The following is a 17,727-nucleotide window of genomic DNA, read 5'->3' on the forward strand; positions in this document are numbered from 1 at the left end:
AATGTTATTTTTAAAATTTTAAAAAGAGCAAATCAGTAAAACATAAAATCAAAACTTTTGTTTCTTTGCAAAGAGTACATTTTGGTTCCCTTACATATCAGATTCAATAAATGTCTGTAATACAAAGCAGGTTGGTAGGCTGCTCTAATAATAATCACCTGCACTCCCACTGAGTTAATAAATCAGGATGGATGAATTAATTACTTCCAAAATTATCTCAAGCATGAGAGACAGTTGATGTCTTTCAAATTAGGAATTAATTATTACAATGAAACTCAAAAGTTGCAGGCGGTTTTAAGAAATGAGCTAGGGAAGCTTACTTCCAAGTCAGTGGGTTACTTCATTCCCCCCCCCCCCAATAATTGGCAGAGCATGCCATCAAGAAAGGATAAGAGACATCAAAAGTATTTATACAACTATTAAGCAACAAGCATAAGACTTCGCCATCAAAGGCTAAGGGACAGGCTTTGTCTGCTTGAAGAAATTTAAAGGGATCAATTATGTCCCGATGCTGAATGAGTTACATCCCAATAGGAGATAAACAGATTTGATTCTTTTCTTCAACCTTTATACATACTTCCTACAAGTTGTTGACTTTCTATTGCTCTACCTACCTTCTGTTCCTAGCAGCGGTGGGTTTGAAAATTTGTAGCAACCGGTTCTCTGCTCGGTTGCTGGGTGGGCATGGCCATGGTGGGTGTGGCCTACTTGGCCTCCTGCACCACAGCGGCGGGGGGGGGAAGTGTTTTTGCCCTCCCCAGGTTCCAGAGACTTTCGTTGAGCCTCCAGGACAGTGAAAACGGCCTCCACTGGGCTCTGGAGGCCCTCCGGAGGCCCTCCGGAGGCTGGAAATGAGCCAATTTCTGGACTTCTGGGAGGCCCATTTATTACCCTTCCCAGGCTCTGGAGGCTTTCTTCAAGCCTCCGGGAAAGTGAAAACAGCCTTCCCCAGGCTCTGGAAGCCCTCCAGAGGTGGGAAATAAGCCCATTTTCAGACTTTCTGAACTTCTGGGGGGAGGCCCGTTTTTCAACCTCCCATGGCCTCTTTGTGGGCCTTGCTTTTATCTGGCATCCAAAATGGGCCATGTGAAGACTCATGGGAAAGGCAGGGCGGGCGGGGATAGCCAGTCCTTGCAACTACTGGTTTTGCAAACCAGATGTAAAATTAGCATCCGGTTTGCCCGAACCAGTCTGATCTGGCTGAATGCAACCCCTGGTTCCTAGTCACCTGCACTCAGAGACATGTAGTGAGAATGGTGATGGACTATTTATATCACATTTTTCCCCTGCTGGTTTCTCCTATACTTTTTGGTAAAGGAATCATGATGAAAATACAATTAGGCAGAACTGTTACTCTGACCAAATGCCCTGAAGGCCAACAGGGCAGAGCTGAGAAGAGATACCTAAGTATATTTTTACTCTTTTCCATTTCTAAAGAGTTTCTCTTGTGCAGAATGAGAGAGAATACAATAAGACCAGTTTGTTGGTCTCCTCAGTGCTACTCAAGTCATTTCATGTCTTTCAATCTTTGATGCAAATAATCATAAAGAGTGGTGGAAAAAGAGGATGCCATGTTGGATTTTTTTCTAAAGATGCTAAGCCAAAGTTTAATATCAGAATTAATCAATCTGATGGATGTTGTCCATGGGACTATAGGAGTATGGATTAAATAATGTTCAGTTCTTCATTTTGGAATTCTTAGAACTGACATATTCACCAAAAAATGCTGGAGCTATGATCTTTATTTCATTTTAAGGAAAAATTGGAATATGGAAGGTTGGTATTCCCCATTTTTTTTGTATGAGATGATGGGGAAGGGGTCAAACATGTCATTAGTCATGAGTCTCTGAACACCTGCAAAAGATCTAAGTTCAGCCACCTCGAATGCCTTTTTATTCCCGCTCATTTTCCTTGACTGTTAGTAGTTCAGATTTTTGTAGAGAGCATAATCTTGCAGTAAATCTTTATACTCATTTGAACTGCCTGAATCTCCTGATTCCCCTGGCGCTTGACATTTTTTTTAACTTCACCTGAATGTGCATTTTCAGGTACTCCTTAAGTCTCTTCAGACCATTGTTAACAATTTGTCCTTTTTTCTGAGACAACATTGGCCAGTTTTGAAAGCATTATAGGTTCAGTTATGAAAGTGCTTCAATCTTCAGATAAAAGCTTCAGCATTTGACTCTTGAAGATATTGCCATATACAGACATATATTTCAGAATTATGCTTAATAATTTCAGCATCATCAACAACAATGTACCTGTTTAAGTCACGATGTATAATTGGCTGGGTAAGATTGTGAAGATACTCCATACCTTTAGCAACATCCACTGCAATGATTAATTTGGACTGCAAGTCAAGGTTTCTGCAATGAAAAAAAAAGACTTGCCTTCATCAAATTAGAGACAGGTGAAATGAATTTGTCAGACCTCCTGATTAGTAAGTAAATTGATAACTAGTATTTGTCATAAGCAAATCAATTTGTCTCTTCAAGCAATTTAAAATGAGAAATTATCTCTAATTTGCAATAGGTTTGTTCTTAATTAGAACTTAGGTAAGTTATTCATTTACCTATTATTCTATCTACTCTTCTAATATCTTCCAATGATAGATTTGATGGTCCAATAATCTTTAGAAAAACATGGTGGAAAAGACAAGGTAGAACATATCTCATGATGAGCGTGAACATTCATTACTACTAGGATGTCAAAATGATGACAGGTGTATTGTTAAAAGGATGCAATTATGTAATTTGTGCCAGTTAAGGCACAATGTCTGATGCAAGGATGTAAGTAGCATCATTTGTGAAATGATCTCATGATCTCATTATTTGCCCACCTTGCTACTTGTTACAATTCATGTTGTTCCTGGAATTTATGCTTGTGCCTTACTAATCTCATGATAAATGGAAGCTCCCCTGAGGCAGGCGTAAAAGGAATAGATTTGTTATTTTCATGGAGGAAGCCTAAACCCAATCGTTATGCATAATCCTTTCCTGTATTTATCAGTGTATTGCAAATTGTAATGTTTCCGAGACAGAGAGCAAAATCAGACGGCAAACATATATATTAATCAATATGGAGAGAATAGATGGGCAAATGTAGAAACACATTTGCTTAAGATTCAGGCTTTGGAGATCACCGCCTTCATGTGCCCCATTTTTGGCCTCAGTGCACCCCATTTTTGGCCTCTACACATCCTGTTTTCAGCCTCCACATGCCACATTTTTGGCCATTTTCATCCCATTCGCCGGCAAACAGGATGCACAGAAAATGGGATGCATGGAGGTCAAAAACAGGATGCACGGAGGCCAAAAATGGGGCACGTGGAGGCAGCGATAGATGGTGGCAATCCACGCAGCCTAGAACAGCTGATAGTCGGTATTCCGGGAGGCCACTCCAACCGCCAATCAGCTACTTGTGCTAAATCAGGCTGTTTGCTGTTTGCTGCAAGGAAGCAAATTGCTGGGACGGAGAGGCCAAAGATTGGAGACCAGCGGGTGGAGAGAGCTTCAGCAACATTCCCTCTATAAGACGCACAAACATTTCTACCCACTTTTTTGGGGAGGGAAGTGCATCTTATAGTCTGAAAAATATGGTATACTTCATTTCTATAGATACTCTTAGAATCAGAAAGATATGATCATTAGGAATTTTTAAGTAGTGGTAATCATTTAGAGGCAACTTGAAACCTTAGCTCAAGTTTTAAGGATAATTTTTTGCTGACTCTATAGCTTCCTGAACCCTGCTTGACAATGTCACTGCTTCTAAGGAATGTCACTCTGTATATTTTATAGCTCTCTGTTGTAACATGCAACCTCCTTATGGTCTTGACTTACTCTACTTTCCAAGCTGTTAGTTCTGCCTATACTTTTACACTGTACATTTTACTTTTCTCTCACTTTTTTTCATGCCAGTGTAATGTACCAATTCTTTCCCCCTCCTTCTGCAGTCTTTTCTCCATTGCCATCCCTTTTCTTCTTCTTTCTTTTTCCATTGGATCACTAAGGACCTGAGTGTACTTTGGTTATAGATAGCTAACTATAGATAGGGTCACTGTGGGCTTTGGGCAAGTTCATGGAACCCATGCAAGAAGCTCTCCTTGAGTATGGAACTCTGGCCAATCCACTCTGCCTTAATTAACATGATTGCGAGTAGCTACTTACTTGATGTAGGTCAATTTACCTTTTTTGCTCATGCAACAGTGAAAAGAGAGATCCTCCAGATATATATTGAGTGACTATGGCAAACTGACTTGGATCGTCCAAGCAAGCACCAACAAATTGGATAACACAAGGATGATTGAGTCGGCACAGAATGGAAACTTCACGGCAAAACATATCGACATCTGATTTAGAGCAATATGTATTGGCTCGGTAACTGATAAAGAAAAAAAAATACATATTATTGTGTGTGTTTGTGTGTGTATGTGTGTAGATATAAGCTTTAAGGATGCAATTTCAAAATCATGATTCATTAATAAAATGATTGAATAGAAGATACTATTACCGTTTGATTGCAACTATTTTATTTCTGCACCTTCCTTTGTACACCTTTCCAAATGATCCTGCAACAAATTAAGAACACATTGATAAGTATATGTGTACATACGTTAACATGAACATATTTTCCACTTGCCTTTACCTGAGCCAATAATTTCATGGAACTCTAGGTCTGAGAGCTGGAGGTGAAAATGGGATGGCAAACCAGCACGAAGTAGGAGAACATCTGCCTTTTCTGTAAAGCAAAAATGTTTAGTTTAGTTTTTAGTTTTATTAGAATTTGTAGGCCGCCCTTTTCCCTGAGGGGACTCAGGGCGGCTCACATAAAACTGGGAAGGGGGGAATACAAACATCAAGATAGAAACATATAATAAAATGGTAGGCAACATACATTCATCATTCGGGAGGGGTAACTATCCTTATCCCCAGGCCTGACGGGCGAGCCAGTTCTTCAAGGCTATGCGGAAGGCTTGGACGGTGGAGAGGGTACGAATCTCCACGGGGAGCTCGTTCCAAAGGGCCGGGGCTACTGCTGAGAAGGCCCTCCTCCTTGTGGTTGCCAGCCGACACTGGCTGGCCGATGGTATACGGAGGAGGCCTACTCTATGGGATCTTATTGGTCGCAGGGATGTAATTGGCAGAAGGCGGTCTCTCAAGTATCCAGATCCACTGCCATGTAGGGCTTTATGGGTGATTAATAGCACCTTGAAGCGCATCCGGAGATCGACAGGCAGCCAGCGCAGCTCGCGGAGGATAGGTGTTATGCGGGTGAATCGAGGTGCACCCGCAATCACTCGCGCGGCTGCGTTCTGCACTAGCTGTAGTCGCCGGATGCTCTTCAAGGGCAGCCCCATGTAGAGCACATTGCAGTATTCCAGCCTAGAGATCACAAGGGCCCGAGTGACTGTTGTGAGAGCCTCCCGATTCAGGTAGGGTCGCAACTGGCGCACCAGGCGAACCTGGGCGAATGCCCCCCTGGTCACAGCCGTTAGGTGGTGGTCAAATGACAGCTGTGGATCCAGGAGGACTCCCAAGTTGCGAACCCTCTCTGAGGGGTGTAGAATTTGACCCCCCAGCCTGAGTGATGGGATATTAGTCAAATCTTTGGGAGGAAAACACAACAGCCATGTGTATCTGAAATGTGTAGTAAAAGCCTTGAATTTAGCAGCAAATAAATAAATTACCTACTACAAAACAAATTTTCACACTATGAAACAAATAAATAAATTGTCATCTTTTTTATTGTACATTAGTTGGCTAGTATCTCAGCTCCTCTTTGTTTTAATATTTTACAAAGAGTCCACATAATAAACAAATACTCAACATCCTATCCGTCTTAGAGCTTTTTGGGTTTAGAAGCTTATCACTAAAAGAACAGTGCTCCAGTTCGTATGCATGCGTATCATGTAATGGCTGCAGAAAATCCTTTACACAAGGAATTAGTTCTTTTTCTGTCTAACAGAAACTTATGAAGCTATTTCAATTGCCATTGCGATCTACTGTTGAGTGACTCCTGGAATAGGATTTGATACACAACTTAATTTGCAGATTAACTTATTATTCCACGTGTTTTGCTCTAAGAGGTCCAGCCAAACATTTCTGAATATGTCTCTTGATTACATGGGCAGAATAAAACTCTAACAGAACTCAGAGCTTTTATTTGGGAAGAAAATTAAGAAAAGACATGAATTAAGAGAATGATTGACTTGTTTTAGCTTTACACACATAATTTTAAAGATTCTTCTAAAATTAAGGCGCAAATTAAATCAAACGAAACTTAGACATGCGTTATTATCATCACTAATTTTGGAATATATAAAAAACAAATCACTGTAAGAATGATGTCCCAGTGACATAGGAAGTATTGCAATAATGTCAACGAATACTTCATGCTCTATGTACAACTTTTCTCAATTACACTTTTTACTGAATTTAAGCCAAACTTCCAACCATTCAAATCACTGAGACTTCTTTTTAAAGTATTTCCACATGGCACTTCTCCCTCAGGATCCCTACGAAGGGGCCCGGGAATATCCCAGGGACAACAATAGTTCATGATGAGGCCATTTTGAGTTCCATGGCACAGTTGACAACTGCTTCCTCCACCTGACAATGCACAAAACACAAAGATTTACACAAGCTTGAGTCACAAGCCTGTGTCATCCTGAGTCTTCTCTATACTATTGCACCAATATAACAAAAATAAAATCATTATTCTTCTCATTTTAAAGAGAGCAGAGAGACGGTGGTGTGGCACCAAGCTATGTGAACTGTAGTGTAGGAGTCCTTGATTAACAACAGTTCATTTAGTGACTGTTCACAGTTACAACAGCACTGAAAAAAGTGGCTTATGGCTGTTTTTCACTGTTACAACATTTGCAGCATCTCCATGATCAATTGATCAAAATTCAGATGCTTGGCAACTGGTTCATAGTTGCCTTAGACCATTGCTGTGTCCCAGTCATGTGATCCCCTATTGCGACCTTCTGACAAACAAAATCAATGGGAAAGCCAGATTCGTTTAACATTTAGCCGAGGTGCCGCAGTGGGTAGAGTGCAGTACTGCAGGCCACTTTAGCTGACTGTGATCTGCAGTTCAGCGGTTCAAATCTCACTGGCTCAAGGTCGACTCAGCCTTCCATCCTTCCGAGGTGGGTGAAATGAGGACCCGGACTGTGGGGGCAAGTTGCTGACTCAATTTGCTAAAAAATTTGTAAACCGCTTAGAGAGAGCTGAAAGCCCTATGAAGCGGTATATAAATCTAATTAATAAATAAATAAAATAAACCGTTACTAACTTATAAACTACAGTGATTCACTTAATAACTGATGAAAGAAACATCCTAAAATGGGACAAAATGCATGTCACAAATGTCTCACTTAGCAATGGAAATTTTGGGCTCAATTGTGGTCTTAAGTCGAGGACTACGTATAGGAAGGCAGCATGAGAATTCACGGGATGGGAGAAACAGAATTTCCTGCAAGGGGGGACTGGGTCTTGTTCATTTGAAAGGTTCTCTTTTGACACCCATTCCTTTAACTCAGCAGGAGAAACTTCAGGTAATCTTCTGTCCAGCATTGATAATGGCATGTGAGCATGAAGCTTCACAATTAACTTGGAAATAGTGGAAATGTTGTATACGTAGTGGCTATTAAGGAGCTATGTTAAACCCTGATCATTGCACAATACACAATACTCTTCAACATTAGCTGCTAAATATAGTCTATCATAAAGCAACTTTACAATTTGCTTTGACATTCTTATATATTCCATATCACTCCATATTATGATTTGCCTCCTTTATACTTTCTTCTCTCTTGCTGAAATTAGTCCAGGGTGGAATTAGGCAAGAAAATGTTATCTATAGGTGGTGCAAAATGGTTTTAAATAAAGCTGTTTCAAGTGAGTTATATACAGAAGAAAACACATCTGTTTGATGGTGGTATTTTCTGGTATTGAATTTAGATCAAAGTATGATTGATCTGCATATAAAGAATATTACATTTTTGTTCTGTTTTAGGTGATGTAATTGTTGTTCTCTTGTTGGTTATAACTGGGCTGTTATCTTCTGAATTCTCCTGCCTGGACTGGTGCAGCAGAAAAGGCTATCATAACTCTGGGGTTATTGGTTTAGCCTTTAAGTGGGATCTGGGGGAAGTTTTGGAGTGAAACAGCAAGAATTTAAAGAACAATTGTCACAGTGAGAGAACTATTCAGGATCTAACTGCCATTGAAGAGAAACTGAAGAATGAGTTATGAGCTAATATTTGTTTATTAGGCTATTTAACTCCAGACAAATCTGGGTGGCTTGCAACATTCCAAACAACAACAACAATACAAAAAAATTAAGGATCAGAAAAGACATATAAGATGTCCAGAACAGATGAACATTCAACTCAGTAAAGAAAATGCTGTGATATGCCTGGGGTAAAAACTATGTTTTTAATGACCTTTAGAATGAAGGCAGGACAGAAGGCATCAATATCTTTGGGATAATGTTGTTCTAGAGGTACAGTGTCAGAGAAGCCCACTTCCTGGATGCCATCAGAAAGGATTGTTTGACCACATCATGCCAATTGTGTCTGACCAAAGAGAAAGGGCAGAATTTATTGAAGACAGAAAGTCCCTCAGATAAGCAGGCCTATGCCACAAAGGGTTTATAGGTGATAACCAACACCTTGCTTTATACCTGGAAGCTATCTTATAAATCAATGGGTATCATGGGTGTATTTCAGTAGTACATATTCAAGGTGGCCAGGACATGAGTGATTGCCTGGAGGTGCTCTGGATTCAGGAATGGGCACAATCAGCTCACAGGATCAGATGGTTGATTTGGGTTAAGATATACAACTGAATACCATCTGCATGTTCTGACACAGCCTTTGCGAGCAATGAGAAACCACTTACTCATGAGTAAAAGAATCCCCATATTTTAAAATAGGGCAGGAACAGTCTTTGTTCACATTGGATAAACAAAACCAAAAGTAATTAGTCACAAATGAAAGTCTTTTCTCTTTCTGAAACCGGGCAAGAACAGTCTCTGTTCACATGAGAACTCAAGATAAAAAGTCCTTTCAATGATTAAGCCAGCAGAAACAGTCCCTATTCACACCAGCTGAGGCAAATTCACTCCCTGTTATTTCCAAGCAGGGAGACTCAGTTGGCACCTCAAATACATAGCAATTAGTCCCGACAAACCTGATTCTGGCAAAGGAATCTGACTTGATTGATGTACACTGAAAAACAAATGGTTGTCTGCAACAACAGGCCACTCCCAAACCCCTACTATTTATTTCCCAGCCAGAGAGGGGTTGGCTAGCATCTTCTTTTCCTCGAGAGCCGGCTTATTGCCTTCCATTACTCTTCTCTCCTCTCTATGCATATGTGTATCTGGGATGGGCCTCATTTGCTCCTCCCCCGATTCAATTCAGGGAAGGCCCCAAAGATAGCTACCTCTCCATCTGGTTGTCCCTTGGCTCTGTATCTGCCTCTGATTCTGCTTCCTCATCAGAGCCTTCCAAAGGCTCCGAAGCTGGCCTAGGCTCTCCCTCAACCCCCTCCTCATCTGATTCTGCTGCTAGCTCTGTTGGCAGCTGACAGGCCACAACACTACACATTGGTGATACCTTACTCCAACCCAAAAGCTGATCTTACCAAGTACTTGCATGTTATGTTAAATTATGGAGTGAGTGAGGGTGTGGGAGCACATGAATCCTTGTGATACTCCACACATCAGGGGGTTTGGCTAAATCCCTCCATTAACACCAGTTGGAACTTCCAACAGAGAAAAGAAAACCATCCCAGCACATTATGTTCTATTCCTAACCCTCATAGGTAGTCTATTCTGTTTAAATTTAAATTTTTATTTTATTTAATGGAGCGGGTGATAATTCAATTAGCTAGAGAGAGGATGAATCCATCTCTTCACTTTCTTGCTTTTCAAAGCCTCCTACTAATGTAAAAGAATATTCTCATCTCCTAAAAATCCACTGCCCCTTTAATAAGCCCTATTTTCTTATTTGGAGAAATAAGAAATCAATTCTTCCAATTTTATTTATTTATTGGTCTGTGTGGTAGTTCTGCTAACAATGCTAGATACCCATTCATATGCATTTAACCGAGACCTTTCTTTTTCTGCTTTTTTTAAAAATTTGCCTTCAGAGTTTCTCTCTTAGCCTTCTACTCCAGTTTGTTTATCCATTTAATAATATTTATTCCCTGCCCCGGTCAAGAAAGACTTGGGAGGGATATTGAAAAGTCACCAAAAAACAAACAAACAATATGACATGAGCCTTGTTATCCTCTGTTCCCAAAAGAAATATCCCATAGGCGCCTCAATATTATATCTATTCATAGGGTCAAATGTCTGTTTAAATAGCACTCCTCTGGCTGTGCTTAGTCTGAAGGATGCCCAACGGAAGACCTGATTGATCATTCCCCTGTTTCTCGCCCTTTCCATCTGCGCAGAGCTAATTGTCATAAAAAGCTGTTTAGAGCAATTGTTTGGGGTATAGCAATATTCAGAATTGGACTGATTGCAGCCAGGAAAAATGACTATTGTTGTGTATGCACATTATATTGTCTGGATAACAAGCTGAAGCAAGAAAGAGGGTCAATTGACTGCTTCCACGGCAAACGAGAAATCGACCATTGTGCCCGGAATGCTGTTGTTTCTAACTGCTGCATTCAAGGTACTGGTGTTAATTGAAACTCTTTCTGAAAATTAGCTTCGGTTCCAACCTTAAAACTAAACGAAGGACTTTTGGCAATTCTGCACTGCTGCCTAAGCTGCTTTTCTGCCACGCTGCTCCCATCTGTTTCTTAAGCCAACTTCAGAAATCACAGCCTGGATTGAGTCAGTTGGCAACAAGAGTCCAAGAGCTGATTGGCTATTCCTCTGTTTCTCGCCTTCCCATCCATGCAAAGGAAAACAGGTCTCACTGATCAACTCGACTCCCATGTAGACTGGAGCACCAATGCCTGCCTTTTCCCTTGAGAGATTGTTCCTCCTCACTATTCCCCTTGCTTTGCCTCTCCTTTCCAGGTATTTACACACATGGATGTTTTCAGTCTTCCTTCCAATATTATCAACTCTTTCCTCCCCCTCCCCTTTTTCCCCTTTGCGGTACAGGGAACAGATTGTTATTTCATCCTTACTGATAATTCAGCTTCATAGCAATGGAGAGAGAGAGGGGGAGGGAGGGAGGGGCAGGAGGGAGAGACACACAGAGAGAAAATAAACAAGGAAGGGGAGGGAAGAGTGAGAGGATAGGAAAGGAAGGGTACAATGTTTCATTCAGCCTGGGCAGATATGAAAAGAAAGCCCATTGGGAGATATAAGGGTTGAATGGAGCATGAGGATTAAGGCTGAAAATAGTTTTATTAAAGGGCCATTGCTAAAACAACTTCAAGATTATATCTTTCAAAAAATTAAGTTCTTAATGAGTTGACTGGAATGTAATACTTTATGCCAGGATCAGCTCTGGAACAGTTTCTTGATCTGAAAGCATTGCATCTTGTATGAGAGATCAGGAACACAGAGTTCAATTAAGGCACATTATTAAGCTACAAGTAGTTCTCAACTTACAACCATTCATTTAATGACTCTTCAATGTTATGATAATGCTAAAAGAGGGATTTACAACTGGTCCCTACATTTAAAACTGTCACAGCATCCCCACGGTCATGTGATTGTGATGTGAGTGTTGGCAACCATCTCACATCTACAATAGTTGCACACTCCCAGAGTTACCATAATCATCATTCATAATAATTGTGACCTTCCCAGCTTGCTTCCAAGAAGCAAAGCAATGGAGAAGTTGGCAGGGAAAGCTGCAAATTGGGATCACATGATGTCATGCTTAATGACTTGGCAAAAAGGTCATAAAATCAGGTATGGCCATGTAATGTCAGTAATAGCACACACCACCTAACAATAAATTTTCGAGTCCTAATTGTGGGCATAAGTTGAGGACCGCCTGTTAAAATATTTAATAGCTAGAAAAGTGAAGTGGATAAGGGCCAGAACACAAAGTGGTCGTTTGATTTGTTGGGGAATGCTGGCTCATGCATGAGTGTAAATCTATGTTATGTGTGGTTGCTGGGTGAAAAGGGCTTGTTTCCTTCCCCCCCCCCCACCTTTTTCTTCTATGTGCTTGTTTGCTGTTCTGTGATTTATCTGGTGATTTATCCCATGATGTAGTGATGTGCCTAACTATCTTGGTGGTGTATATATAGATGTAAAATTATATATTTAAAGTCCCAACCCCTGGTATGCCCAAATATGGGTGGAAGTTCACTGCTTCCATTCTCTCTCCATCGGCTCGTCACAAGAGACCACCCAGACAGAAACCCAATATTTTTACTGTTGCCTTTGTTACATTTGTGTTGTATTTGTGCTGATAAATAAATACAGCCCAGGTTCGAATCCCAGTAAGGGTATGGCTAGCTGATGAGAGCTAAATAGCTTGAAATAGATTTATACTAGTCTCCCTTTATTTATTTATCAGCACAAATACAACACAGATGTAAAATTATTTGTATAAAACTACAAGTACGTGTAAGCATCTATGACTTCATTTGGACACCTGCTGCAAAATTACCTGGCACTACCTGTATCCTGAATTCAAGGCAGATCAGACTATTTACCCTACCTGAGCCACAAACATGATGGCAAGCTTGCTACTTTGCGGATCTCTTTGTTGCTATGTAGCAAACATCCAGATTTTTTGCTTTCCAAGACAGTTTTGAGTCTTCTTAAACAATTTTCTTAAAATTGTTTGAGGTTTTGTGTCAACACAACACAGAACAGCCAAAGCTGAGTTTTTTTCCCATCAAACCCTGGCAAGCTCAAATTCAACAAAACTCTTGGGTTGTACTGTTTTTACTACAGGTCTGAAATAAAATACATTTTCCATTTTGGCCTCATCTCTGGTGTTACCAATTTTCAATATCGCTGAGCTTTAGTGCTTAGGTTTCCTGGCTTATTTCTGATAGCATTTTTGTATCTTAATAGCTTCCTTACAGGGGAAAAATTGTAGAAAGAAATGGCAGCTGTATTCCCCCCCCACACACACACACAGTATGGAGCTGTAGCCAAGAGTCTGCCTGTTAAATTTCTTGCAAGCTCTCAAATACAGGGACGATTTGAATGAAAAAGCTGGCAAGCCTTACTTGAGGAACAGATTGTGTAGATAGTATCCCATCCAAGATAAAAAGGCTCAGAAATTCTCTCACTGTTTAAGTGTGCCTGTGGATATGTTGAGAAGATGAATCTAACCTATCTCAGCCTTAATAAAACTTTAGCATAAGAAAAAAAAAGCGATAAAGATTAATAAGCCAGTTTCTCAAAAATTTACCCTACCTACAATAAATGTATTTTTTGATAAGATATTAAAAATAAAATTCTTAGTAATCAACATACCTTTAGTCATACTTTTAATCTTCCCTAGAGGAGAAGGAACTGACACATATGATCCATCTGAAATTTTAAACAAGAAAGTAAACTTTACAAGTCTTTACAAAACATGTATAATATTGTAAATAATTTTCTTTTGACAAATTAAATCCTAATTATTTACTCATTCTTTGAAAAGAAACGATGATGTCAATAAAAAAATTGAAAGATATATGCAACTCAAAGATTTCGAATGTTTTACTAAAACAACTTTTAGTGCTATGTTGGTGCTGATGCTAAATATAAATATTTTGAGATTCGCTAAATGAACCCCAATTTATACCTTTGACCATCAAGATTGGGTTTTAATGAGATTTAGATAATATAGATGATCCATTAACAAGATACAAAGGGCTGCTTTTAGCTATTTTACATACACCAGGTATGGTACAGAAAAAAAGCTGATGGTACTCTTTAAGTTTTTATTAATTCTAATAAAAAGTAGATGATCTCAAGAAATAATCATGTTTATTTCAAAGAAGAAAGACATTCTGACCTATTTGCTCAAATCATTTGATGTATTACACCAGGGAAAGGAAACCTTCTAGATAACATTAATGGGAGAAAAGTATTACATGCCTTGAACAGTTCCCTCACTGAGTACTGCAAAAAAAAATCTAATGTCATCCCACTAGTTTGAGAGATTTCAAGATTACAATTACTCTCAAATGTGAGGAAAAATACTAATTTTACTGGGTGCTATTTCATTAATTGGTTTATAAGAAAGGGCCCGACATTACTCAGTAATGAAGGCTGTTCCCAAATACAATGGAGTACCTATATTTAAAGTAGGATTTTAAAAATCACACTTCTTGCTTATAATCATTACTTACAAGACAGATTATTTACTTATCTAGCTAATGGATTCAGACTCTGTGGAGGACATTCACCGGCTAATTTTCCCTATACTACACTTGGCTCTGTTAAAATCAAATTTAAAACGAACCACTGATTACTTCAGAATTAAGACTGAATTCAGTATTGTCACTGCATTAGCTATTTTCTTAGTAAAGTTTATAATTTGAACTTGGTATAATGGAAATTAATTTGCTTTAAGCAAATGTTTCCTTGCTGATATTTTGTGCTAAACTTCTATAAGCAGGGGTGGGCTGTGGGGTTCGCAGGGGTTCAGGAGAACCTCTAGTTAAGATTCTGTGCAGTTTAGAGAACCCCCAAATTCCATTCCTGGCTGGCCCCACCCACCTTGATCCTCCCCTCCCAGGAGTCCCCACGCAGTTTGTTTGGGGTGGAGGTAAGTGCAGGTTGTGCAAAGAGGCTCAGGTAAGGCAAAAAACGGGCCTACTGGAAGGTTGGGAAGCCCCCAAATTGGCCCATTTATGACCTCCAGAGGGTCTCTGGAGCCTGGGGAAGCCATGTTTGCCTTCTCAGAGGATCAAAGGAAAGCCTCTGGAGCCGGGAAGGGCAAAAATGCCCCCCTCTGCCGTGGTGCAGGAGGCCAACTAGGCCATGCCCACCTAGCAACTGGGCAGAGAACCCCTTGCTAATTTTTTTGAAGCCCACCCCTGTCTGTAAGTCTTTCATATAACTTAAACCACTAAATTTCTTCATACCATGTGCGCAGAAATCTGCTTGGTCAGAAAGAAATAATAAAAAATATCAGAAAACAGATATTTGAAACCAAAGAAAAATGTCTACATCTGAATTCTAATCATTTGTATGCGGCTTGTGATGGGAAACTAGAATGCCAGTGTTGGAAACATGAAAGAGGAAAATGTATTTGAACTGCATGGCTTAAAAATCCAAAATGAATCAGGCATTTGAATAATCAATTTCAGGCACTCCAATGTCTCTTTATAGCTAACATTATCTTCAAACAACCAAAACAATGGCTTTGTACATGGACATCACTGCACAGAGTGTATAGAAATCACATTGACTATATTACTACCAAAAGGATCTGGAGGAGTTCAATTATAAATCAAAGACATGGGCAGGTGTTGACCATGGAACAGACCATGAACTGCTCATGTGCAATCTCCAAATTAAGCTAAAGAAGATAAAGACAGCCAGTCAAGTTCCACAATATGATCTTGAACATATATCCATCCATTTCAAGGAGAACATCAGGAATCTCTTTGAAGTTCTAAACTTTATTGATAATGAAAGTAAAAAGAGGTTGCCAAAAATGAAGACAAGAAAGCAAACTGGAATGTCAGAACAAATTGCAGAAATTGCCAAGAAAGTTAAAAAAAAAATCCAGAAAAGAATTTAACAGTTTCAGAGAACTGTTAGAAAAGACAAACAGCAGCATTATAACATCTGTAAAGACAGCAAAGGTGGAAACAGAGATGGAAAAACAAGGATAGTCTTTCAAAAGATCTCTAAACAGACAAGAACGTTCTAATTTCTAGTTGATATGCTGAAGGATAACAATGGACAGATAGTAACAAATTCAAAGGAGATCAAAGGAAGATGCCAATTTGAAACATTATATAGTACATATGTCAACATCCAGGATACCTTAGAAGATATTCCTTACTTACAAGTACCTCTACTACTAGGAGATGAAGTTAAATTAGTACTCCTGTCATTACCAAGTTGGAAGGCTGGAGGAATTGATGGAACACCCACTGCAATATTTCAAGCCACAGAAGAAGAATCAATCAAATTTCTAACCAGGCAAAGCCAGAAAATCTGCAGAACAACATAGTAACCAAGTGATTGGAAGAATATTCGAATTCTACATTATAATACAAAAAAGAAGACTTAATAGAGCATGCAAACTATTGTGAAATATCCTTAACTTCACATATTAGGAAAATAATGGATGGAAGAAGAAATGCCAGATGTTCAAGATTGCTTTACTAAAGGTTGAGAAATACAAGACACCATTGCTGATGTTGCTTGCCTAAATGAGGACATCAAAGAATACCAAAAAGAAGTCAGTGTGTGCCTTGTCAATTATAGAAAAACCTTTGATTGTGTCAATCATGTCAAGCTCAGGAAAAATGGGAAGCCCAGAACATCTCATTGTGCTCATAGTAAATTTAAATAGAGGTCAGAAAACCACAGTATAGACAGAATCTGGTGAAAGAGATTGGTTCTATGTTGGCAAATGAGGGCTACAAGGCTGCATATTCCCCTGCCCCTACTTTACTCAATCTACAATATATGCTGAATATGCTGCATATTAAGGAAAGCTGGACTGGGAAAATATGGTCATTTTTAAAACTGGAGGAAGAAACTTCAATAACTTACTCTATACTGATGACTCTACCCTTAAAGCTAAAAATGCAAAGGATCCAAAAGTCCTAGTATGAACAGTCAGACCACAGTGAAAAAATGGGACTAAAATTAAGTATAAACAACAGCAAACAAATGATAACAAGAGTACAAACAGCCTTAGAATTCATAATTAAGTTATCAAAGTTTTGGATAACTTCTGCCTTTTAGGATCAATCATCAGTAGTAAAGGAACAAGCAGTCAAGAAATATGTCACAGACTAACACAGAGATTAGAAATAGCAAATATGCCATGAAGTCCTTGGAAAAGATATTTAAATTCTGTGATGTATCTATTTCTACAAAGATCAGAATTATGCACGCTATTGTATTCCATCGAACTAGAGGTGGTATTCATCAGGTTCTGACCAGTTCTGGAGTACCTGTAGTGGAAATTTTGAGTAATTCAGAGAACCAGTAAATATCACCTGTGACTGCCCCCTGCCCCTATCTATTCTGTGCCTCCCGAGTCAGCTGATTGAGAGGAAATGGGGATTTTGCAGTAATCTTCCCCTGGAGTGGGACGGGAATGGAGATTTTAGAGTATCTTTCCCCTGGGTTGGGGTGGGAATGGAGATGTGTTCTGTCCCCCCTTCACGGCTCGTTAACAAATGGTGAGCAGACAAACTTAAAAGGAACTTTCTTATCAGTTCTCGGCTCAGACTGGCTTCGAGCCCCAAAATAACATAAATACAGTCTCTGACCAGATAACTGAATGAAAACAAATCTTTCTTACGGCCACACACGTTGAACAAAACGAAAGCAAAACACTTCTTCCAAAGTCTCTAAGAATCAAGGTCACAGAAATCAAAGCACTTCTCTAAGTGTATCTTCTTGAATCAGGGTTACAGGAAACACAAAGCACTTATCCAAGTGTATCTTACATAAACCACGACTGATGATCAAGCAATGTTGTACGAACCAAGGAACGCACGAAGGAACGTTGACTCCTGCAACTAGGGCGTGGCAGCATCCGTCCTTTTATCTCCAAAACCCCACTAACGAGCCCCAGCTGCATCGTTAATC

The 17,727-nt window shown here is 39.6% G+C and overlaps 1 protein-coding gene across 3 annotated transcripts in view; it reads right to left on the reverse strand.

Annotated features, from left to right (window-relative positions):
- The window catches only part of LOC106540234 (serine/threonine-protein kinase TNNI3K), a 236,331-nt gene that overhangs the window by 126,377 nt on the left and 92,227 nt on the right, over positions 1 to 17,727 (reverse strand). For all 3 annotated transcript variants that reach the window (XM_087719469.1, XM_087719466.1, XM_087719467.1), the window contains 5 exons: positions 13,426 to 13,482; positions 4,645 to 4,737; positions 4,510 to 4,567; positions 4,186 to 4,380; positions 2,262 to 2,366 (listed from right to left, as the gene is read on the reverse strand). In XM_087719469.1, the coding sequence (XP_087575595.1) occupies positions 2,262 to 2,366; positions 4,186 to 4,380; positions 4,510 to 4,567; positions 4,645 to 4,737; positions 13,426 to 13,482 (508 nt within the window). The remainder of the gene's footprint in view (positions 1 to 2,261; positions 2,367 to 4,185; positions 4,381 to 4,509; positions 4,568 to 4,644; positions 4,738 to 13,425; positions 13,483 to 17,727) is intronic.

This window comes from Thamnophis sirtalis, unplaced genomic scaffold, assembly GCF_051295495.1.
Source record: "Thamnophis sirtalis isolate CommonGarterSnake01/CBP01778 unplaced genomic scaffold, rThaSir2_p1.2 scaffold_7, whole genome shotgun sequence".
Classification (NCBI taxonomy): Eukaryota; Metazoa; Chordata; class Lepidosauria; order Squamata; family Natricidae; genus Thamnophis; species Thamnophis sirtalis.